This window comes from Emys orbicularis, chromosome 10, assembly GCF_028017835.1.
Source record: "Emys orbicularis isolate rEmyOrb1 chromosome 10, rEmyOrb1.hap1, whole genome shotgun sequence".
Taxonomy (NCBI): domain Eukaryota; kingdom Metazoa; phylum Chordata; order Testudines; family Emydidae; genus Emys; species Emys orbicularis.
In genome coordinates this window covers 47,844,272-47,868,267 of record NC_088692.1, presented here as the reverse complement: position 1 = coordinate 47,868,267, position 23,996 = coordinate 47,844,272, and the positions used below count along the sequence as shown (strand labels likewise).

The 23,996-nt window shown below is 42.8% G+C and overlaps 1 protein-coding gene across 8 annotated transcripts in view; it reads left to right on the top strand.

The window, feature by feature from the left end:
* Positions 1 to 23,996, top strand: part of CSNK1G1 (casein kinase 1 gamma 1) — a 229,218-nt gene that overhangs the window by 62,652 nt on the left and 142,570 nt on the right. For 7 of the 8 annotated variants that reach the window (XM_065412650.1, XM_065412649.1, XM_065412651.1 and 4 more), the window contains one exon: positions 10,878 to 10,947. The exons of the other annotated variant lie outside the window; for it this stretch is intronic. In XM_065412650.1, the coding sequence (XP_065268722.1) occupies positions 10,878 to 10,947 (70 nt within the window). The remainder of the gene's footprint in view (positions 1 to 10,877; positions 10,948 to 23,996) is intronic. 8 annotated transcript variants of the gene reach the window in all.

Here is a 23,996-nt window from a genome sequence, read left to right as displayed (position 1 = left end):
TCTCAGATCATACTGTACAATAAAGATCCAATTTGTAAACTCATTCAGTTGAAGAGTGTACATGAAATAGGCTCCTGCAGCTTTAGCAAAAACAGAAATCCAGCTGTTTTCTGCTTTTTCTATACTAAACAAGTTTTATGAAGCTTGTTTAGCAATGGTATAAATGATTCCCTTTATGGAAAGAAGCCAGTAATATACAAAGGACTCTTAGACTAATAATTATTACAAGTAGTTCTGTCTTACTCACTAGCAGAGGCTTCTACAAGGCTTTCTTTTTAAAATTTTCTTTGGCAATGACTCAGCTGAGCTAAAGTCCTAAGAGACTTTTCCGTCCTTGAAAATAACTTGAAGGTTGACAGGGAAATAAAATAGCTGTGTGATCAGCATATTCTTCTGAAGAAGTTTGCTGTAGGGGAACAGCAAACAGTAGTCTTTTCTTTTTGCCTGCATCATTGGGATCAAGTCAAAGGAGAGAATCCTGTGCAAAATCTCCTACTGCTCTGACTGTTCTTAGGATCCTCTCTGGAATCCGAGAGTTAGTGCTGCAGTTCTGCCTGTATTTTTTTTATCCCTCCAAAGCCCCCTGTAAGGGAATCTTAGAATTCCTCTTAAATTTAAATGGGAGGCAAGTTTAGGAATCATGGTATTATCTCTGATAAATTAAAGCCAGCATTCCCTGATCTAATCTGTGGAGAGTTACCTTTGTGGGTGTTGGATTGGCAAAACTAAGAATCTCTGTAGATATTGTCATGCATCTTCTGAGTTTTTTCTTTTTGCATCTTTCTCTACCAGTTGAAACCATCCTGCTCCATTCCTCTCTGCATAAACACTCTTTGGGTATGTCTACACTATGAAATTAGGTCGAATTTATAGAAGTCGATTTTTTAGAAATCTATTTTATACAGTCGATTGTGTGTGTCCCCACTTAAGACCATTAAGTCGGCGGAGTGTGTCCACAGTACCAAGGCTAGCGTCGACTTTTGGAGCATTGCACTGTGGGTAGCTATCCCACAGTTCCTGCAGTCTCCGCCACCCAGTGGAATTCTGGGTTGAGCTCCCAATGCCTGATGAGGCAAAAACATTGTCATGGGTGGTTCTGGGAAAATGTCGTCAGGCCCCCCCCTCCGTGAAAGCAATGGCAATAAATAGTTTCTCGCCTTTTTTCCTGGATTACCCATGCAGATGACATACTACGGCAAGCATGGAGCCCGCTCAGCTCACTGTCACCATACGTCTCCTGGGTGCTGCCAGACGTGGTACTGCATTGCTACACAGCTGCAGCTCATTGCCTTTTGGCAGCAGATGGTGCATTATGACTGGTAGTCGTCATCTCCTGGGTGCTCTTTTAGCCGACCTCGGTGAGGTCGGTCGGGGGCGCCTGGGCAGACGTGTGCTCCTGGCCGGCCTCGGTGAGGTCAGTCGGGGGTGCCCGGACATAAATGGGAGACGACGATGGCCAGCAGTTGTCCTGCACCGTCTGCTGCCAGCCTAAGATGTATGAGAGATAGAGTGGATCAAAATAATAGAGACCAGATTTGTTTTGTATTCATTTGCTCCCCCGCTCCCTCCCTCCGTGAATATTGGGGGAAGGGATAGCTTAGTGGTTTGAGCATTGGCCTGCTAAACCCAGGGTTTTGAATTCAATCCTTGAGGGGGCCATTCTGTGTGACAACCCTGTAAGCCATGTCGTCAGTCACCCCTCCCTCCGTCAGAGCAACAACAGACAATCATTTTGTGCCTTTTTTTCAGCGCAGACGCCATAGCACAGCAAGCATGGAGCCCGCTCAGATCACTGCTGCAATTATGAGCACTGTAAACACCACGCGCATTATCCTGCAGTATATGCAGAACCAGAACCTGCAAAAGCAAAACCAGGCGAGGAGGCGACGGCAGCGGGGTGACAAGAGTGATGAGGGCATGGACACAGACTTCTCTCAAAGTACAGGCCCTGGCAATGTGGGACATCATGGTGTTAATGGGGCAGGTTTATGCCGTGGAACGCCGATTCTGGGCCCGGGAAACAAGCACAGACTGGTGGGACCGCATAGTGTTGCATGTCTGGGACGATTCCCAGTGGCTGCGAAACTTTTGTGTGCGTAAGGGCACTTTCATGGAACTTTGTGACTTGCTTTCCCCTGCCCTGAAGTGCAAGAATACCAAGATGAGAGCAGCCCTCACAGTTGAGAAGCGAGTGGCGATAGCCCTGTGGAAGCTTGCAACATCAGACAGCTACCGGTCAGTCGGGAATCAATTTGGAGTGGGCAAATCTACTGTGGGGGCTGCTGTGATCCAAGTAGCCAACGCAATCAAAGAGCTGTTGATATCAAGGGTAGTGACTCTGGGAAATGTGCAGGGCATAGTGGATGGCTTTGCTGCAATGGGATTCCCTAACTGTGGTGGGGCGATAGGGATATGGGTTCCGTCTATCTTGGCACCGGAGCACCAAGCCAGCAAGTACATAAACCGCAAGGGGTACTTTTCTGGTGGATCACAAGGGACGTTTCACCGACATCAACGTGGGATGGCCGGGAAAGTACATGACGCTCGCATCTTCAGGAACTCTGGTCTGTTTGAACAGCTGCAGCAAGGGACTTTCTTCCCAGACCAGAAAATAACCATTGGGGATGTTGAAATGCCTATCGTGATCCTTGGGGACCCAACCTACCCCTTAATGCCATGGCTCATGAAGCTGTACAGAGGCAGCCTGGACAGTAGTCAGGAGCTGTTCAACTATAGGCTGAGCAAGTGCAAAATGGTGGTAGAATGTGCATTTGGACATTTAAAAGCGCACTGGCGCAGTTTACTGACTCGGATAGACCTCAGCGAAACCAATATTCCCATTGTTATTACCACTTGCTGTGTGCTCCACAATATCTGTTGGAGTAAGGGGGAGACGTTTATGGCGGGGTGGGAGGTTGAAGCAAATCGCCTGGCCACTGATTACGCGCAGCCAGACACCAGGGCAGTTAGCAAAGTACAGGAGGGCACGGTGCGCATCAGAGAAGCTTTGAAAACGAGTTTCATGACTGGCCAGGCTACGGTGTGAAAGTTCTGTTTGTTTCTCCTTGATGAACTCCTTCCTCCCTTGGTTCATTCTACTTCCCTGTAAGCTAACCACCCTCCTCTCCCCCTTTCGATCACCGCTTGCAGAGGCGGTAAAGTCATTGTTGCTTCACATTCATGCATTCTTTATTAATTCATCACACAAATAGGGGGATAACTGCCAAGGTAGCCCAGGAGGGGTGGGGGAGGAGGGAAGGACAAGGCCACACTGCACTTTAAAACTTATTGAATACCAGCTTTCTGTTGCTTGGGCAGTCCTCTAGGGTGGAGTGGTTGGTGCCTGGAGGCCCCCTCACCGTATTCTTGGCCGTCTGGGTGAGGAGGCTATAGAACTTGGGGAGGAGAGCGGTTGGTTACACAGGGGCTGTAGCGGCGGTCTGTGCTCAAGCTGCCTTTCCTGAACCTCAATCATACGCCAGAGCGTATCAGTTTGTTCCTCCAGTAGCCTCAGCATTGCCTCTTGCCTTCTGTCACAAAGCTGACGCCACCTATCATCTTCAGCCTGCCACCTGTCCTCGTGTTCCTATTGTGCTTTCCTGGACTCTGACATTGTCTGCCTCCACGCATTCTGCTGGGCTCTTTCAGTGTGGGAGGACTGCATGAGCTCAGAGAACATTTCATCGCGAATGCATTTTTTTTGCCTTCTAATCTTCGCTAGCCTCTGGGAAGGAGAAGATAGTGTGAGCGTTGAAACATTTGCAGTTGGTGGAGGGGAAAAAAAGGAAGAGTGGTAGTTAAAAAGACACATTTTAGAGAACAATAGGTAGATTCTTTCACAGTAAACCTTGCTGTTAACGTTACATAGCACATGTGCTTTCGGTACAAGGTCGCATTTTGCCTCTTATTGAGGGTATGCTGGTTTGGTGTGAGAGATCTTTCACGCAGGGCCAGGCAACAGAATTTGGCTTGCAAGCAGCCATGGTAAGACAGTCTTTTGGCTTCTTTAACCTTCATAACATGTGGGAATGGTTTAAAACAGCGGCGCCCTCATTTCCCATACCAAGCAGCCATTGGGTTGGCCATTTAAAAGGAGGAGGGGTGCGGTTTTCGGGTTAACGTGCAGCACAAACCCAACTAACCCCCCCTCCCCCCCACACCCAATTCTCTGGGATGATCGCTTCACCCTTCCCCCCCACCATGTGGCTAACAGTGGGGAACATTTCTGTTCAGCCACAGGCAAACAGCCCAGCAAGAACGGGCACCTCTGAATGTCCCCTTAATAAAATCACCCTATTTCAACCAGGTGACCAGGAATGATATCACTCTCCTGAGGATAACACAGGGAGATAAAGAACAGATGTTGTTTGAATGACAGCAAACACCGGGACCATACGCTGCCATGCTTTGTTATGCAATGATTCCAGACTACGTGCTACTGGCGTGGCGTGGTAAAGTGTCCTACCATGGGGGACGGAATAAGGCTGCCCTCCCCAGAAACCTTTTGCAAAGGCTTTGGGAGTACATGAAGAAGAGCTTTCTGGAGATGTCCCTGGAGGATTTCCGCTCCATCCCCAGACACATTAGCAGACTTTCCCAGTAGCTGTACTGGCCGCGAATGCCAGGGCAAATTAATCATTAAACACGCTTGCTTTTAAACCATGTATAATATTTACAAAGGTACACTCACCAGAGGTCCCTTCTCCGCCTGGCAGATCCGGGAGACAGCCTTGGGTGGGTTCGGGGGTACTGACTCCAGGTCCAGGGTGAGAAACAGTTCCTGGCTGTTGGGGAAAATGGTTTCTCCGCTTCCTTGCTGTGAGCTATCTTCAACCTCCTCCTCATCATCTTCCTCATCCCCAAAACCCGCATCCCTGTTGCGTGCTACTCCATTGACGGAGTCAACGCACAGGGGTGGGGTAGTGGTGGCTGCACCACCTAGAATGGCATGCAGCTCATCATAGAAGTGGCATGTCTGGGACTCTGACCCGGAGCGTCCGTTTGCCTCTCTGGTTTTTTGGTAGGCTTGCCTGAGCGCCTTAAGTTTCACACGGCACTGCTGCGGGTCCCTGTTATAGCCTCTGTCCTTCATGCCCTTTGAGATTTTTTTCAAATGTTTGGGCATTTCGTCTTTTTGAATGGAGTTCTGATAGCACGGATTTGTCTCCCCATACAGCGATCAGATCCTGTACCTCCTGTTCGGTCCATGCTAGGGCTCTTTTGCGATTCTGGGACTCCATCATGGTCACCTCTGCTGATCAGATCTGCACTCACCTGCAGATCGCCACGCTGGCCAAACAGGAAATGAGAGTCAAAAGTTCGCGGGCCTTTTCCTGTCTACCTGGCCAGTGCATCTGAGTTGAGAGCGCTGTCCATAACGGTCACAATGGAGCACTCTGGGATAGCTCCTGGAGGCCAATACTGTCGAATTGCATCCACACTACACCAAATTTGACCTGGCAAGGTCGATTTCAGCACTAATCCCCTCGTCGGGGGAGGAGTACAGAAATCGATTTTAACAGCCCTTTAAGTCGAGAATAACGGCTTTGTCGTGTGGACGGGTGCAGGGTTAAATCGATCTAACACTGCTAAATTTGACCTAAACTCGTAGTGTGGACCAGGGCTGAGTCACAGAATTTACTTCCACCACTTACAGGAGGTAGTCTGGTTAGTGGGTCTACTGGATGGGTAGATTTCTCCTCCAGTTCTGTGTCACAGCCGGATTCCAACTTGAAAATGAGGGGCTTATGTAGCAAAGCAGTAGCCTATTTCTGTTCCATGCATGGGCTGAATAGCCTTGATGATGGTATTCCAGCTGTCTCTTTCTAGACATTTAATCATGGATTAATCTCTGGATATTTGAGCAATAGAGATTTCAGCCCAAGGCAGGTCTTTTCTGCTAGGGAACAAAGAGGCTCGATTGGGCTTTGAACAGCTTGTAGGCAGTTCAAGTTCCAATCAAGATCTTTCTACTAATTGAAGGGGAAGCCTTAACCTGTAGTTCTTACTCAATGGAAGTCTATGGACATTGGGGCCTAGAAAACTTGCAGGACAGGACATGGTTTGAAAATGAGACTAGAGACTGAATTATCTGCTCAGGTCTGTCCTTCCAGTCAGAGCTCAGCATATTGCATCAGTGTGGGGGAAACTTGTACAACTATTGCCTGCACTCAGTACCTTCTGTGGATGCCTAGAAGTCTTAACTCACTGGGGCTGCAGTTTAGCATCTTTTAATCAACATTAAAGTCACTTATAGATAGCAACTGGTTTCTTTACAGGCAAACTTCTGCTAAGGTCTAGGTAGATTTAACTTTCCCATACTTTTAAAACTGAATTTCAGAAGCCGACTAGGTAGATCTTTGTCTGATTGGATTCCTTGTCAAGTTATGAACCAGTTCAAAAAGTTGTGTAGGAAATGCTAGCTTTTTTTCCGTATGTAAGAAATATATGCCACCTCTTTCCATCTCCCCCATTCCTGCTGGGATTCTTTGTGTTCTGTATTAACCTTCTTTCTTGAAGGCCCTTGACCCATTAACAATCCTATCATGGCCATAGATCCCTCTCCACTTTCATTATTACTGCAGTGTCAACACTGGGTATGAGCAATAGATTAATGCACTAATAGCTGAACCATATTCAGTCATTGGTTTTCAGATGCAGGGTGGATTTGATTTAAATCAAATTGATTTAAATCATGATTTAAATCACTAGTCAGGAAGACTTGATTTAATCATGGATTTCTACATAAGTGCATTCTTGTTGGTTGTTATAACCTTAATACATATTCTTCACAACTCAGAGAGAGATGTAGGTTTCATTTTTAGAAGGTACACACTATACATTTGTAAAGTGATTTATTTTAAAAACTTTTCAGATTAGTTTTACAGCTATATCAGAAAATGAATGATTATTTGGTTATTTCATTTACCAAAGGTAATTGAAACAGATATTTATGAAGTCATTGGGAGGTGAACTATCTCCAACTCAACTGGTTAATCATTAATATTTGGAGGATTTTCTTGCCATGCTGTATTAGGAGGAGAACATCTGATAGACATTTAAATTGTTTTATTTAACTAAAACAACAACATTATGTATTCTGGATTTTTTTCTTCAACAGCAAACATATATAATATTTTAACAAAACAAGCATATGAATTTTGAATTTAGTTAAACATTCAAGTTTTTTAAAATCAGGTTTGCTTTTGTTAAAATTGTTTTTAACTAAAATAGTTAAATGAAATATTAAAAAAAATAAAACCAAAAATTAAATAGACTGTCAGCCAGGTCAACATGAGAAACTTAAAATATTGGCTTCTGCAGCTAACTCAGTTGTTGTCACCTTAATTTTCCTGTTTGTTCATAATCTGGAAAAGAAAAACAAGCTTTCCTGCTTTTTCAGGTCTCAAACGATTTCTCAATTTGGAATGAATTAGTCCAGAGGAAGAAAATATTCTTTCTACACCGGCAGAAGCAGCTACTGCTGTTAAAAGTGAAATGATCACTTCAACAGTCTCTGAATCCAAGTGCTTAAGTGACTTCCACCAGTTCACTGGTGTGACTTTCTTTAAAACATCATCAGCAAACATATTTCTTGAGTGGTTCACTCTTAGCTCTGAAGTTTATTATAGTTGGCATTATGGAGAGATGATTGCTGGATCTCCATGTCTTAGCCAACTCCTCTTCTTCAGCAGTTAAGGTTTGATCCTGGTACCGAGTATTGAGCATATTTGCAAGAAAATGAGCTTGTCCCGTAGGTTTTTTTTTTTTTAATGCTTGTAATTTAACTCCGTCATTGCATATTTCTCTTTTTAAGATCTCACTCAGTTCCTTCCAAATTTCAACAGCATCAGCAATAAAACAGCTATTTCCCTGAATTTTGTTCAAGGCTACAGAAATAGTCTTCAGGGTACTCAGCATGTGTTCAACATTTCTCTTAAGCCCAATGTTGAGAACTTTGGCTGTGACAGTGCCATCTATTTTTTCACGATTTTGTTCACAAACTATCATCAGATTAGGCCAGTTCTTGATATATTGCTCAAAACAGTCCACTACTGAATTCCATCACACGACTTGTGGGAGAGTTAACTTGGTTCCTGCCACTTCTTTCAGAACACTGAAGTCTTTGGCTAGGAGGTGCATCAAATGAGCACTGCAAGCATATGTTATTAGTTTGGGACTCTCTTCGAAATAACTTCTTCTCATCTTGGATACATTTGCAGCATGGTCTGTGACCAAGCTGCGTACTAGACATTTGAATTTTTTTTTCAGTTTGTTATAGCTTTTACTGCTACTTCTTGTAGGTATTCTGCTGTGTGTGCATTTCCTGATGTATCAATTGTTTCTGTAAGGAAGACATTCCCTTCTTCTGTTGTCACACAAGCACATGCAACAGGGTCATTGTGGACATTGCTCCACCCATCAAGACTCAGGATAACAATTTTCCCCTCTAGACCTTCTGCACACTGCTCAGTTTCTCTTTCATACACTTTATCCAGCAATTTCCTGCGAGATCTGCTCTGTTGGTTGGACTGTATCCTGCCTGGTCTTAATGACTGAACCATGTTAATGAAGTGTGGGTTCTCAATCATATGGAAAGGAGAGTTTGTTGCATAAACAAACAGGGCAATTTTTTCATCAATGACCTCTTTTTGTAATCTGCTGGTTCTTATCACAAACTTATCTAAAGTTATTCCTGGATGATTGAGATTTTTTTTCTTTTTGCTACAGGTGATATATTGTGGCTATGTGACATACATGATATGACTGAAACACTATCATTGGCAGATAACTCTGAAACTATAGAAAATGATGGTTATCTTGAAGGTGGATAGTCTTCAGAATCCTGTATGTTGAGGATGGATTCTCCTAAACAAAATAAGTCAATGCAGTTATTTAATTATTATTACCATACTGCTCATTTAGTATTACTCATTGCATTCACTGACACTCAGTACTACTTTAAAGGTGAAATTGTAAAAGGGAGATCTGCCTATTTCAGCTATTTATTTTTTTATCACAACTGCATCTAAAATTATAGTACCATAGAGTAACAACTATATTTTTTGCTCAAACATGAGAATTCAAGAATAGTCCAGAAGGAAGACAGGCAGTCCTTAAAAAAGAAGTATGAAATAAAAGTTTACCAGCCTGAAGAACCTGCATGTTCAGACATTTTCTTTCATCATCTTCAACGCAGCTTCCTCCTGAGAAGGAACACGTCTCATGATGTTTCATTCGGGCAACCAGGCCTTGCATTTCTTTGTTGCACTGTTTGCATTTTGCACGCATGCCTGCCTTACCCACAGGTAGAGGAACTTCATTAAAATATTTCCAAACTGGGTCTCTTTTACGGCCTGCTGCCATTATAGGTTTTCCCTTCTAGTGAGAGAATGGTATGGGAGATCGCAAATCAATGAAGGCTACACTCAGAGAGACCTCAATACCTCTGGAATATGCTGCTGAAACAGTTTCACTTTTGTTTCTACTGCCTGTCCCTCCCTTATCACATTTATCTCCAGACTTCTTCTCCTTGTCCAGCTCTATTCCTCCCCCAACAATCTTCTATTCATTGATCTTTTTGAAACATTGCACTTTTAGAGAGAGGTAAGGGATTGACTCTATGTACACAAATTTTCAGAGGAACAATAGGGTTGAGGTCTGTTATTTCTCACCTCTATACATTTATTTATTGAAAAACATTTTTGCTGTTAACAAACATGTTATCTCTGGAGAGACAGTTCCACTGTTTGAGAACTACAAAACTAAGCATCTCTGATGGTATCTTCTAGACTGAGCACTGAGTCCCATTGGGTAGATAGAAAGATTAACCTAAATAATCTATACAGAAGCCCCTGGAACCCCATCAGATTATGTCCGTAATCCATGAACTATTGGAACTCATTTACAAAACTTTTCTTATAGATCTCTTTGATTTTTATCCACCCTGTTCAGATGGGTGGTGAATAAATCTCTCATGCCTCCTCACTTAACAAAAGATATCTAGCTTGGTAGTTACATAGGTGTTAATCTTTCTTGGTGGTGGGTTTTTTTATGCTCTGCAAGTAAAGCTAGCTTTGTTTTGTGTAACACACGGATGGAATAGCTGAGAAAACATTGGCTGTGAAGAAGTTATTAATTTGAGGTACAGTTTGTACTGGAGCATATAAGATGCTTAATTTTATATTTTTGTAAACCAACGAGATAACTAAATTTTAAATATCAAAGATGGTTGAATATTTAATTTATTCACTTTGGGATATTTAAATGATTCAAAGTGGAAGGATCCAGTATGAGGCGTTTTTACGTGATACATGCAGCTTACAGTACTTGCTCAGAACAAGGTCATATGTTTATACAATTAAGATACTGATTAAAAGAGCAAAATAAATGTGGTTTTGAACAAGCTTCAAAAATTTGTTAGTGATCACCAAAAAGGCCCTGTGGACTTTCAGTGATCCACTGGTTGCGGCTGATAAACCTCTGGTGTCATTTCTTCCAGAGAATATGCTTACGGGGCCATGGTTGTTTTTTAATTAATTAAAGTTTTGTTGAGCGATGCTTATTTAAAATTGCTGCTCACAACCAGGAACCTCTTTAAATAGGAAGTCCCCCTCCCCCCTCGGCACTTCAGATATTTAAAAAGGGGAATTGTCTATAATTAGGGAAGTTCTTCATAGTAAATGATATAATGTTCTTATAGCAGCTTCTGGGTTTTTTTGTCCATTCATTTAGATGACAACTAATAGTCGGTTCTTGTGTTGGACATGCTGTTGTTTAACTGTCTGGGTGACAATGGGTCGGCGTAAAATTTAAAAATTTCCATAGAACCAATTTTATTTAAATTTGACCATTGTTTCCTCACTCTCTGGTTGCAGGAACCAATAAAATCCCGTGCCCCACAGCTTCATTTAGAGTACAGGTTTTATAAACAGCTCGGCAGTGCAGGTAAGTGAGTTTTTTCCTCTCATCTCATACAGAATGCTTATGCCTGGTTTTAAAGCAAATGTTACGTAATAATAAACTGATGTTTGTGGCACATGACTGTCATTTGAAAACTTTATATGGGGCAAATGAATCAGGACTACCAATAGCAATCTTTTAGAAGAGATTTTACTGGAATAGTAATTTAGCATGATAAATAAATCCTATGACATTAAAACCTTGTAAAGTGACCCACACCCTCCTCTTGTGTAATCTGGGCTATCCATCACTGATAATCTCTATGCTTGGTGAATTTGATAACTGCGGATGAGGGTCATAAATACATAGGCAATGATTGTGTTCATAATACATGGGGACCTTCAACTGATCTAAAAACAATCTAGAACCAATTTACTTTGTACATACATATGTACAAAGAACTGTAGTATGTCAAGGCACACTCCAGGACTTTCAGTGCTCTGTAACATTTCCCACATGGGATATTACTTCATCGCAAGCTGATGTGCTGTAGGTTCACACCCTGGTTTGCTATGCAGTAGCTTGCTGTGTAGACAAGCCCTAACTTGAGGCCTCTATGCTGTGCTGAGAAGTAGGGTAGGAAGACATCTGTTCACAAGAATACACCACTTCTAAATAGATTGTGATGTACAAGAAATATTCAGGACTAATTTTTATGCTAGTTCATTGACTTAGGGTTTTATATTAAATTTTAAACAATTAATCACTGCTTGGATTACTTCATTGATTGAAGTGGAAACTGCCTTTAGCTTCTAGCAAATGACTCATCTGACCTGTGGTGCCCCCTGCTGGACAAGTCTGGCTCTTCTGAGGCCTGCCTCAAATTTCCCCTTAACTCAGGCTTTCTTAAAAAGTCCACACAATACAGATATTCAAAACAATTCCCTTTCTAGGGTCCAACTTATTAAGTCCTGCACAAAGTCTTTCTAAAGAAAACTTTTATAAAGTCTTCATCCCAGTTTCAGCTGCGCCCAGCCCCTCTTCCCTTAAAGTCTTTCTCTAAGAGTTCATTTTTCACCCCAGTCACAATCTGGGCACAGCCCCCGTCCTTTTTAATGGTCTGTCTTCCCTTCAGAGCTCAAACACTCTTCTGTTCCAGTTCCAAGCTGGGCATAGCCCTTTCTGCCTGAGGGTCTGTCTTCTGCCCTCCCAGCACCTGTTCCCTATTGGTCGGCCTTCTCCACAGCCCTTCTGTGCTGGTATCTTCTACCTGCTATCTTAGGGCCCTACAGGAGCCTTCTTACTCCCTGAAGTGTTGGCAGACATCTGCCACCAACCCACCACTGGCTGTCTCCCCCGTATAAGGCTCACATGAGCCTTCCCTTAAATCCAGCTGGGCAGCAGGTAATCAGACCTGATGCACTGGACTCTGCTCCCTTTCTTGCAAGAGCCAGTCACTCTGTGACATCTTTCAATAGGCAGGAGTGTTTGCTTTTGTAAGTTTAAAAAAACAGACTTCTAGATGGAAGGCTCACCAAGGTAAGTGACATGTGTGTCCAAGAAGTGGGCACACACTTCAGTCACAGGGCATGTACAACAATAAATAAATCAGATGTTTTCCATACTAAGGATACGTCTTCACTACCCGCCGGATTGGTGGGTAGTAATCGATCTATCGGGGATCGATTTATCGCGTCTCATCTAGACGCGATAAATCGATCCCTGAACGCACTCCCTGTCGACTCCGGAACTCCACCAGAGTGAGAGGCGGAAGCGGAGTTGGCGGGGGAGCCGCAGCCGTCGATCCCGTGCCATGAGGACCCGAGGTAAATCGATCTAAGATACGTCGACTTCAGCTACGAGAATAGCGTAGCTGAAGTCGAAGTATCTTAGATTGATTTCCCCCCTCCCCCCACAGTGTAGACCAGCCCTAAGGCTTGGTCTACACTTAATTTTGCTGGCATAGCGATGCAGTTAAAAGGTGGGAAAAAATGATATCCCAAACTGATTTAGCTATGCCAGCAAAAGCCCTTGTGTAGACAGTTATACCAGCAAAAAATTGCTTTTGTTGGTATAGTTTATCTAATTCATGGAATTGGTATTAGAACTCTGTTACAGGTGTAAGTTGTCTCCCCACTAAAAGGATTTGCTGGTATAGGTATAGCCTAGATAAGGCCTAAATTTGTTTTCCTTTTTTATAAGTAGCATTTGTGGTTGGGGCCAGCTGTGGAATTGGAATTCAGGTTTATGTGTTAGGAACAGGGCAAATATTGAAGTTGCATGTCCAATCAGCTTTTTAATAAGCACTTCTAATATTTGAGAGCATCTAGAAGTTAAAAAGACCATTAAATAGGAAACAACACATTAAAAGGAGGACCAGCTTTTAAACAATGTGTTTCTCTGCTTCCAAATTACTGGAAATGTGGGCTGTTGTGAGAAATCCAATAGAGAGGCAGGGTGAAGGCTTTCTAGATCTTTGTTTTGTTGATAAACCAGACTTATCACCTCAGCCCTATTACTGAGGAATTGTGAAAACACAGTTATTTCCCTTGGGGATTCTCTATCCCTATTCTACAGAATTAAACTTCCAGCATACAAATCTGATGGCAAAGAATTACCTTTTTAGATTTTTTTTTTATACAAACATATTCTGGAGTTTGTTGACGACATAAACTGGACAAGCACAGTATGTGTTAGTTTAAAATGTGCAGGCAAAGCAGCCACACTCTTTAATTTCTGCCAGAAGATGAAAAGTTTGTATTGCTGTAGTAATTTTGACAGAGGTTCACCAATCGGATCAGACGCTACTGAAAGCAGTAATGGGAGGCAGAAATTACTCTTCTCCTAACAGTGTTGTAGTGCAAAAGAATGACTATTTCAAAATTCCTACCTCAGTGCAGCTAAATATTTTATCTCTAGGCTGCCTAAATAAAATGGTCAAGAAGGTCAGAGCACCAGCAGCTGGAAGAAGGTGTGCATGAAAGAATAGAGACGCTGTTGCATCAAAGTGGCAGCTCTGTCAGCTTCTTTGCATCCCTTTTCATTGAGGGGATTGAGGCAGGGGTTATTCATTGTAACTTTTGGCTGCTGCTGTAGCCTCAAGAAAGAACTAATTTATGATGCAGCAGACACAAACCAAAAATTAAAGTTTTTACATACTTTTCCTGAAGAGGGCTTCAAAATGCAGCTGTTTAAAATGACTGTTGTGGCTGGGTTGGTCTTTTTAATGTTTTTTACTATTGCTGTGCATGAAGTAGTTCAAATTCCTATATTCATAGAAATTAGAAGTAGAAGAGACCCATTAAAACATCTGGGCTGTCTTTCTGCTGATGCAGGTTTGTTCTCTACAGAAGATAATTTTGTCCAGTCTAGTTTTAAATGTCTCAAGTAATGAGGCTTCCAACTCTTCCTTTGGGATACTATTTCATAGTCCAATTTATCTGTGCACAAGTGCCAGCTTCCTCCTTGCTTCAGGGGTGCTCAACCCCAGCTCTGGCCCAGGCCCTGCCCCACCTCTTCCCGCCCAATTCCACCCTTCTCCCCAGCGTCTCCTGCATACCACGGAACAGCTGATTGTGGTGGCCAGGAGGTGCTGGGAGGGAGGGAGGGGAGGAATTGATCAGCGGGTCTGCTGGTGGGCGGGAGGCGCTGGGGAAGGGGGGGAGGGAGTTGGCTGCCGGTGGGTACTAAGCACCCACTTTTTTTTTTTTTCCGTGGGTGCTCCAGCCCTGGAGCACCCACGGAGTCGGTGCCTATTTCTGTTAGGATTTCTTTCCCAGTATTTAGCCTAAATTTCATTGATTTCTTATAATCTACACCCCTGAGCGATGTAAGTTACATCGACCTAAGTACCCGTGTGGACAATGCTATGTTGGGGGGAGAGCTTCTCCTACTGAAATAGATACCGCCTCTCGCGGAGATGAAGTTATTATGCTGATGGGAGAGCTCTGTCCTGTTGGCATCTTCACCAGATTCGCTATAGCAGCTCCACCGCTGTAGCGCTTCTAGTGTAGACTAGTCTTCAGATGACCCCACATTTGGATCACGTCCCTACCCTGTACTCCCATGAGGCATAGCAAATTTCAAAACAATTGGTGTAAATCTACAGATTTTAGGGCACTTAGCAGAGTTGTCTTTTGAACAAAAGGGGCTTCCCCTCCTCAGCTAGAGCAGAGCTGGTATTTCAGTGTATTATACTGAATACCCCCAAGTGATATTGCTTGCCAAGAGAGTTCTGCAACTCAGCGCCAGAGGCATTATCGCAAGTGTGAGTGCACAGAAGCAATTCTTGAAAAACAGTTACCAGTAAGTAACTAGCCCTTTTCCTGGAGCACTTCCTTTGGTCATTCAAGGTTCCTTCCCCACTCTGAACTTTAGAGTACAGATATGGGGACCTGCATGTGAACCTCTAAACTGAATTACCAGCTTAGATCTGCTTTTACTGCCACCACCCAAATAGTTTGAGTCATTTGGGAAACTCTGTCTTCCCCCCTCAAAACCTTTCCCTCCCTGGGTAGCCTTGAGAGACTCCTCCACCAATTCCCTGGTGTACACCGATCCAAACCCCTTGGATCTTAAAACAAGGAGGAATTAATCATTCCCCCCCTCCCCTTTCCCCCCACCAATTCCTGGTGAGTCCAGCTCCAATCCCCTTGGATCTTAAAACAAGGAAAAATCAATCAGGTTCTTAAAAAGAAGGCTTTTAATTAAAGAAAGAAAGGTAAAAATCATCTTTGTAAAATCAGGATGGAAAATAACTTTACAGGGTAATCAGATTCAAAGAGCCCAGAGGAACCCCCTCTAGCCTTAGGTTCAAAGTTACAGCAAACGGAGGTAAACCCTCTAGCAAAAAGGAACATTTACAAGTTGAGAAAACAAAGATAAACCTAACACGCCTTGCCTGGCTGTTACTTACAAGTCTGAAATATGAGAGACTTGTTCAGAAAGATTTGGAGAGCATGGATTGATGTCCGGTCCCTCAGTTCTACTGTTTCCCCTGTCAGGGTTGCCCTCATACAGTAATGTTTTCTCCAGTATGCCTTTCTGGGACTGCCCCTTTAAATTTGCCAAACAAGTGCGGCCCAAGTGGCCATTGTGCAGTTGGCTTCTGCTTGCTGCAGCTCTCTGCTTGCAAGCTGGTAAGTATCTTTCTTCCGTCAGCTTTTTTGTCTGTGTTGAGTGAAACCTCTAGTGGCCTACAGCCTTTTTGTTTTTCTTTCTGCCATTTTACCTCAGTGTAGATAGTCATATGAAAGTCCTTGCTTCTAGTCAGTACTCAACTGGCTAGTTCACATAGCCTCCTAGAAAAGGAGCTACTTTTCCTGCCCTTTATGTAAAGGGCAGAGAGTGTGAGGTGTGGCTGCCAGAGGCAGTTGGACTAATTTGTATTTAATAACCTCTGTGCAAACTAACCATATTTACTTTTCCTTCAACGTTGATCTTTTAAGGAGTGGCCCATCAGAAAACTGCCTCAACATGACTATGTCTGAAAGAGGGGAAAAAAGCCTTTTAAATTGTCTCTCCCTGTAGCTCAGTAGCGTGAGCCCAAATGAACACTTGTGAGCATGTATCTTACGTAAAGGATGCTGAGGCTGTTCCCAGCCATGTACAGTATTGAGGTGAAACAATCTTACTTGCTGGAGGGTAGTCACCTGGGAGCTAGTGTTCAGTACTGCATCCATCCACACTCCTTTTGAAGGTGATGGGAGCACCTGGACACTTCCGCCATGAACTTAGACCAGTTCCAGTCAGGTACAGGACCAAATGGTTAGTCTGAGGCTTTGTTCTATGCCCTGAGGGCTCCATTTAAGGTCATTGCATTCCAGGAACCCCTCTTCTTAGAGTGGCAGCTTCTCCACTCTACCAGCAATGGGTTGGCCACTCCTGGCCCTTTCCCTGACCACTGGACTTCCTTCTTGCTGTGAGGCTTTGGTCACGTAATTGGCTAGCCCTTCTGTTTCTGTACTGGCAGGGTAATTGTGACACTTCTCAGAGGCACCCAGGATTGAGAAGTACCTTGCTACTATCCGCCATTAGCATGAGGAAGCCTTGTTTCTGCCTGCCGTGGGTCAGCTCCTTGTCTCCCCGGGCAACACAAGCATTCTCCTCTAGGCCTTGCACATCCTGCTTTCTCTACAGGTTGGTAGTAGGTATACTCCAACATCTGAGTGTGTCCAGCCCCTCTTCTACTGAACACGCACAGTATTCACAGACTTGCTGCTCCCAAAGGAGCAGTACACCCCAATTTACCAGTTAGTCAGATCACCCCTCCACTTAACACACAACACTTAGGTAAGTTTATAGTGAAAACAAATGAAAGTTTATTTAACTAAGCACAAATATTTGAGTAATAGCAACTAGAAATATTGGAAGCAAATGCTTACATATGAAATAAAATATCATGTATTCTAGACCATAAACTTTATTAAGATATTCTTATGTCTAATGAAGTATTGCTCACCAGTGTTTTTCAGCCAGGCAGGCTGTGATCCTTTTTTCATGAGACAAGCCATACTGTCTGCTTGTTTCCTAAGTGAAGTCTTCCAAGGTGTGTCTTTGGTATCCTTAGATGGATCAGGATAGTCCTTTGTTCTTTTCATAAACAGGACACCCGCTGTTGATTGTTTTCTTCCTGTGGCCTCCCTCTCCTTGATTTTTGCAGTCTTTTAATCAGCATCTGGCTCTGTGTGAGACACACAATGACCAGACAGAGCGATAAGTGTCTGATACTTCCTGCTTGAAAGGAACCTGATGAAGACCTGTTATCTCTTGGTTTCCTGTCTTAACGCCAAAGCGGTGAGAATGTAATTTCCAGTATAGCTACATATCTCCTTTAACAATATCTGTACTTACATTTTGAAATAATTGCAACGCCCATTGGGCTACTGTTTCTTGATAGAGAACTTACGTGGCATTCTTTGGTGAACTTAAGTGTGCATATATGTGACCCAGGGGATCCTTGTAAAACCTTGTGCATCCCCTGTGCCAGTTGGCACCAAGAGGTTCCAGGGTGACAGTATTGGTGTAGAAGTCTACACCAGATAGGGAGTTCCAGTCAGCCCCCAGTTGGGCCCCAGCATGTCTCTTGTGGCTGATGAAAGAGGTCCAAATCCAGCTCTGGTTTCCCTATGCACTGTCAAGGATTCGTGTCCCAGTCACTCGTACATAACCTTTTTCTTGAAGCCTCTGAAGTTAATGTCTGGGCAACAGAGTCATAAGCGCACTCTATTAGTTGTCCTGCCAGCTGCCTCTCCAAGGCTAAATTGGGATCCATCGGTTCAATGCACTGGAAGGTCAGTTTGAAGCTGGTTATTGATGGATTATTGTGTGTGACACTTAAACTGTATCACCCCGTCGTCACAGCTGCTGAAAAATCTTTGCTGCTGTGTCCTTTTGGTCTGCTGGCCAAGTCCTCCCTTCATTCAGGGCAGCTCCCTTCAGTCAGGGCAGCTCACTCCAGCTGGCCCAATAGAATCCTAACCGTCTGGTACTCAGGTAAGCAGTGTCACAGTTCAGAGCAACTGCACCTGTATTTCCCCCTCCATGGTCTAGCAAGGGCACCCACTCTAGGCTCCATGCTCCTCAGCAGTCACCTCTCTTGGGTGGAGACATGCATCTCCTGTCCGAGATATTTCAAGGCTGCACAGTTCGCTGGCTATACTGTGCTATCCTCCGGAGAGGCAGACTGCCTAAGTGGCCAGCATCTGCGTTTTGCTTTGTCTTCAGAGACTAATAACAGTGTAGTTGCCAACAGTTATAAGTTACCACACAGTTTTTTTAAGCAAGCACCTTTATTCTTATAGTAAATGTGTGATAGAGAAAACATATTAAAAACAAAAACCAGAGATCACTCACTAGCGCTAACAAGAGTTCTGGTTGGTGACTAGTCCTTCAAACACACAAAAGGGTTTTCCTGTGGTCACCAGTTCATGACTTTTGCCCAGAACTAGCTCCCAAGTCTTATGAGTCTTCAGGGGCCAAAAACTTTCTGACCCTTCCCTAAGGATTGGAGCTCCCTTGGACCACAGGTTCTGTCCATTTGTTGGATCAGAAAGAAGTCCCCAAGTCAGTTTTAACTGGAGCTAGTTAACCAGAAACCCTTTCTTTGTCCATTGGTCCCTGGAGAATTCAGTTTGAACTAGTATATGTGAGCCTCTCTCCAGGTGGTGGTAGCTTTCTGAAGTTGTAATAGCCTGAGTGAATTTGCCTCACCACCCTCCATTGTTCTTAGTTTCTGGAGGGCTGTGATCCCTCTAGCTCAAGGCAATACATACAATCCCTCAATAGTATGTAACATTTCCAATTTTAATACAACAAGCTCCTAAAATACTTGAGTTAACCCTTATTGAATTAAGCTTAATTCAATCAGGTTTGTCCAGGATTTTGTCACAAGCAGTATAGTTGGAATGTAGCTTCCAGTCCCTCTGAAAGCTGCGTTGCTTGTCCAGCCATCCTACATAAATTGGGGCAGCCAGTGTGTCCCATGTGATATGTTGAGGTCATTGCAGTGGGGCCAGCTACCTGTTGGAGATTCGTCTCAGATGTTCTCCTGGGTATTCCTGTTAACACTCCCAAATCCTGTTTGAGGAGCCCCCACAAGTGGCATCACAAACTCCCATACCGGCCTTTGGGTGGAGAACCTTCTTACAGCTTTAGGGAGACGAGTTCACCCAGAAATCACTCAACATCTTTATCAGCAGCAATAGGCTTTATCAGTAAACAGCGCTAGTGTCCCCCCGCATCAGTTTCTAAATAACTGAAAAACAATCAGGTTCTTAAAAGAAGTCTATTTAAAAAAAAGATAAAAGAATCACCTTTGTAAAATCAGGATGGAAGATAACTTTACAGGGTAACAAACAGATTCCAAACACAGAGGATTTCCCCTCTAGGCAAAACTTTAAAGTTACAAAAACAGGGATAAAACTCCCTCTTAGCACAGGGAAAATTCACAAGCTAAAACAAAAGATAATCTAATGCATTTCTTTGCTATTACTTACTATTTCTGCAATACTAGATGCTTAGTCCAGATATGGCTTAGGGAGATGTATTTACCCTGCCCTGGTTCCTTTGCTGACTCCGAGAGAACAAAAAAACAAACAAACAAGAACCTTCCCCCACAGATTTGAAAGTATCTTCTCCCCTTGTTGGTCCTTTTGGTCAGGTGCCAACCAGGTTATCTGAGCTTCTTAACCCTTTACAGGTAAAAGAGGAATTAACCCTTTACGGGGTAAAGAGGGATTTTATGCTACCCTTGGCTGTATGTTTATGATAGCTTCTTGTTTACAATGTCACCTGAAAGTGAGAACAGGCATTCACATGGCATTGTTGAAGCTGGTGCTGCAAGATATTTACATGCCAGATGCGCTAAAGATTCATATCTTTATGATATGAAGACTGAGTGGACTTGTAGGCTCTTAAGTTTTACATTGTTTTGTTTTTGAGTGCAGTTATGTAACAAAAAAAATCTACATTTGTAAGTTGCACTTTCATGATAGAGACTGCACTACAGTACTTGTATTTCAATTCACCTCATACTATTTATTTTGTTTATCATGTTTACAGTGCAAATATTTGGAATAAAAATTATATATAGTGAGCACTGTACACTTTGTATTCTGTGTTGTAATTGAAATCAATATATTTGAAAATATAGAAAAACATCCAAAATATTTAATATATTTCAATTGGTATTCTATTGTTTAGCAGATTAAATTTTTTTAATCATGATTAAATTTTTGAGTTAATCACGTGCGTTAACTGCGATTAATCAACAGCCCCAATATAAAGACTTTCCAAAATGATTAGATGTTCACAATAAAATTCCTGCCAAACTGAGTTTAGTTTTCAGGAGACAGTACTTAGGAAACAGTTCTACATTGCTACTGGGTTCCACAGAGAATGGAACGGGAACAGAGCTCCATGTGAAGGATAAGAAAAGTTGTACTTGCAGATTCTCTCAATATAGAGCATCTGAACAGCACTGAGTAGGGAAGACGTGAGAGAGAGGAATAAATTGATTGTCCTTCATCTGTCCCAGCAGAATGAGCTGCAGAGAAGGATGTTTCAGAGTACATTAAAATATGCAAATATATCTATGCTGAATGTCAGGTCCATTAAGATATTTCCATTTGGGTACATAATTCCTTCTGCACAGCTACTAAAAAAGGAAATATTAATCTGTCAGTGGGAACCCCCACTCCCTAGAAATCGTAGGACTGGAGGAACCTCGAGAGGTCATCTAGTCCAGTCCCCTGCACTCAAGGGAGGACTAAGTATTATCCAGACCATCCCTGACAGGTGTTTGTTTAACCTACTCTTAAAAACCTCCAATGATGGAGATTCCACAACCTCCCTAGGCAATGAGAAAGGACTGATATTTATACCAAAAGCTTTATTTGCCACCCTTACCTCCTTGCAGATTAAGTAGTAGCTTGAACTCTGTAATAACCTGAAGTTGCTTATCTGTAGGGTCACACTGAAAAGTTTGTACAACAAATTGGACTAAATTCTGACTTTGGGGCATGTGTGCCTGAAAAACTATAGCTAGGAGACCTGTGGAATGAAAGTACTGTATCCTGACTCTGGGTTACCCAAACCTAAGTTGGCCCCCAATGTAGGAATCAGGGGACACAGCCCCTCCATTTGTGTGATTTTTATTAATCACTCCTCTTCATTCTCCCCCATTAAGTACTTGTGTTCTTGCTCAGAAGCCCATGGCCAGCCAGGATGTTGGAACAGATGATAAATACTTTTGCACTTCTAGCACCTTTCATCTGAAGATCTCAAAGGGTATTTCAAAAGTGGGAATGATACCACTCAACAGCTTGAGGGAACTAAGGGAGAAGCAGTGGCTTGCCGAGGGTTATATAGCCAGTAACAGTGGCAGTGTGTGGAATAGTAACTAGGTCTTCTGACTTAACCACCAGACCACACTGCCTCATGTGCAATATTAACATTTTGAGACCAAATGGGAAGAGAACATTTCCCCTAAAGAGGAAACAAAAGGACTAAAAAGCAGCTGTTGCAATATTTTGGATGTTTGGTGTTTTCTTGCCTCTGGCTAAGAGACTAGTGGTGAAGAGTTAAAGGTTTTCTGAAGTTCTCAATCTGTGGATGCTACGTGTTCACTACATTTACCATGATAGGGTTAGAATACTGACAGCAAACGTACCATATTCCTATTGTTGCTACTCTTCTAAAGAGGTGATATGGTGGTGGCTGCCATTTCGGAACATTTTTTCACAGCCTTGTCTAAGAAACTATATTTCAGCCCTGTACTTAGACTCAAAAACAACAAAAGTATGTGTTAGCAAATGTTGACTTTCTATTGGTGGCCAGTAGTTGTACAGGAGTGCAAACTCTGCTTCATTGGAACAATCTCAATATTTTCTTACAGCAAAATAGCTAATGGAACCGTTAGACGTTCAAGAATACCCTGGGCTTCTTCCCAGTCTCTAATTCTTAAACCCTTATTCAACATTTTGACCTTAACTTACGTAACTTGAACAGTAAGATGTATTGCCAGCCATTTAAAGGCTTCAGTTTGATGCACTGAGATAGTGTTTAAACATATACCTAGTGCCAGACTGTTTCTGCTTGATGAATGTGCAGTGAAAACAAGTTTATTTCTGTTCAATAGAGACCTATTTTTATACTAATCTGCTTGACATCTGACTTACTCAAAGAAATTGGGCTTTGGCAAAGACTTGGTTCTCAGGAGTTTAGTGTCAACATACTTGCATTGTTTAGTAAAATAGCTTAATTTAGCTTAAACCTGGAGTTTTACTGTGCTGCCACTCATTCTGTGAGCCATATTTTGCCTGGACAGATAAAATATCGTGACTACCAAGTGCTATTACTTCCTACCCCCACCCTGCCAAGTTTGAAATTGTTCCTGCAGACACCTGGGGAGAATGTTGAGACCATCCTGTTTGCCTGGATTTCTCAATCTGTCAGAACCTCATCTGTCTTTAGTGCAGCAACATCCCATGAGGATGTTCTTCTTGGCTTCATGGCTGAGTGCTAATCACAGTGTTCCTGACCAGCCATATAGCATATGTCAACAGCAGCCAGGGACCAGAGGAAAGGGTTGGGCCTACTTGCTTCGCTTCCCTAAGATCAAATCTGTTATCCTGGGATACCAAATCCACTGGGTAGTCACACCACCCTGCAGCTGCATCCAGTGTCTCCCCAGCCTCAGCAGCCTTTTGACATCAGCAAAATTGAGTCAAGATTATTCTGCCTTCATTTCTTTTTACGTAAACTGACACATCCTGTTGTCCTTCTGCTCAGTGTGACCCTTCTGCCACTCTTCCGCATCTTCTGGCCACAATGGATCCTAGCCTTTTCCTCCTTCGCTTCCCCATACTTCTCCCCCTTCTATACTCTTCCATCTCTTTCCTTTCCCCGCTTTGTTGCGCTCTCAAACCCTACCTCTTCCCAACCTACACAAGCCCACAATAATTATACTTTGTTCATAAACAAAAAGCAGTATATTGAGTGAAGGATAGTCTCTATATTTTATATAGTATATCTAATGATTCCACTGTTTTTAAAGTTATTTTCAGTCTGCATACCAGTTTTTTCTGTAATGAAATATTTGAAGTCTGTCCATTACTGTTGGGACCTTTTCTGATTTTCTTTGTGTGAAGATACTGAATGAGGAAAAAATCTCAACTTGCTGTTTGAAAAGCAGAATCTTTGTCAGAAATTATACCCAAGAGAACTATATAGGATAATGTAGAGAACAGTCATCCTGTTCATGCAAGTCATTTAGTAGGTCTGTGTATTTTCCCATATATTTGTAGATGTATGCCAGTCTATAGTGTATACTAAATAAGCATCTTCAGAATGCATATAATTTTTGTAAATTTTATTGTCATTCAGCGAGTGCCTTATTTACAATATTCTGTTCACCTTGTGCACCAAATTCTTAATTCTGCTCACCGTTGACTTTTTTGGATTTACTCTGGCACAAATTGACTCGTAAGTACAATTATCTAAATGCAGAGTGAGGAACTGGTCTGCAGGACCCTTCCCTCATTCTCTGAACACCATTCAACAGTGCACCGAATGTAGCAAATGTTCTGCAGTAT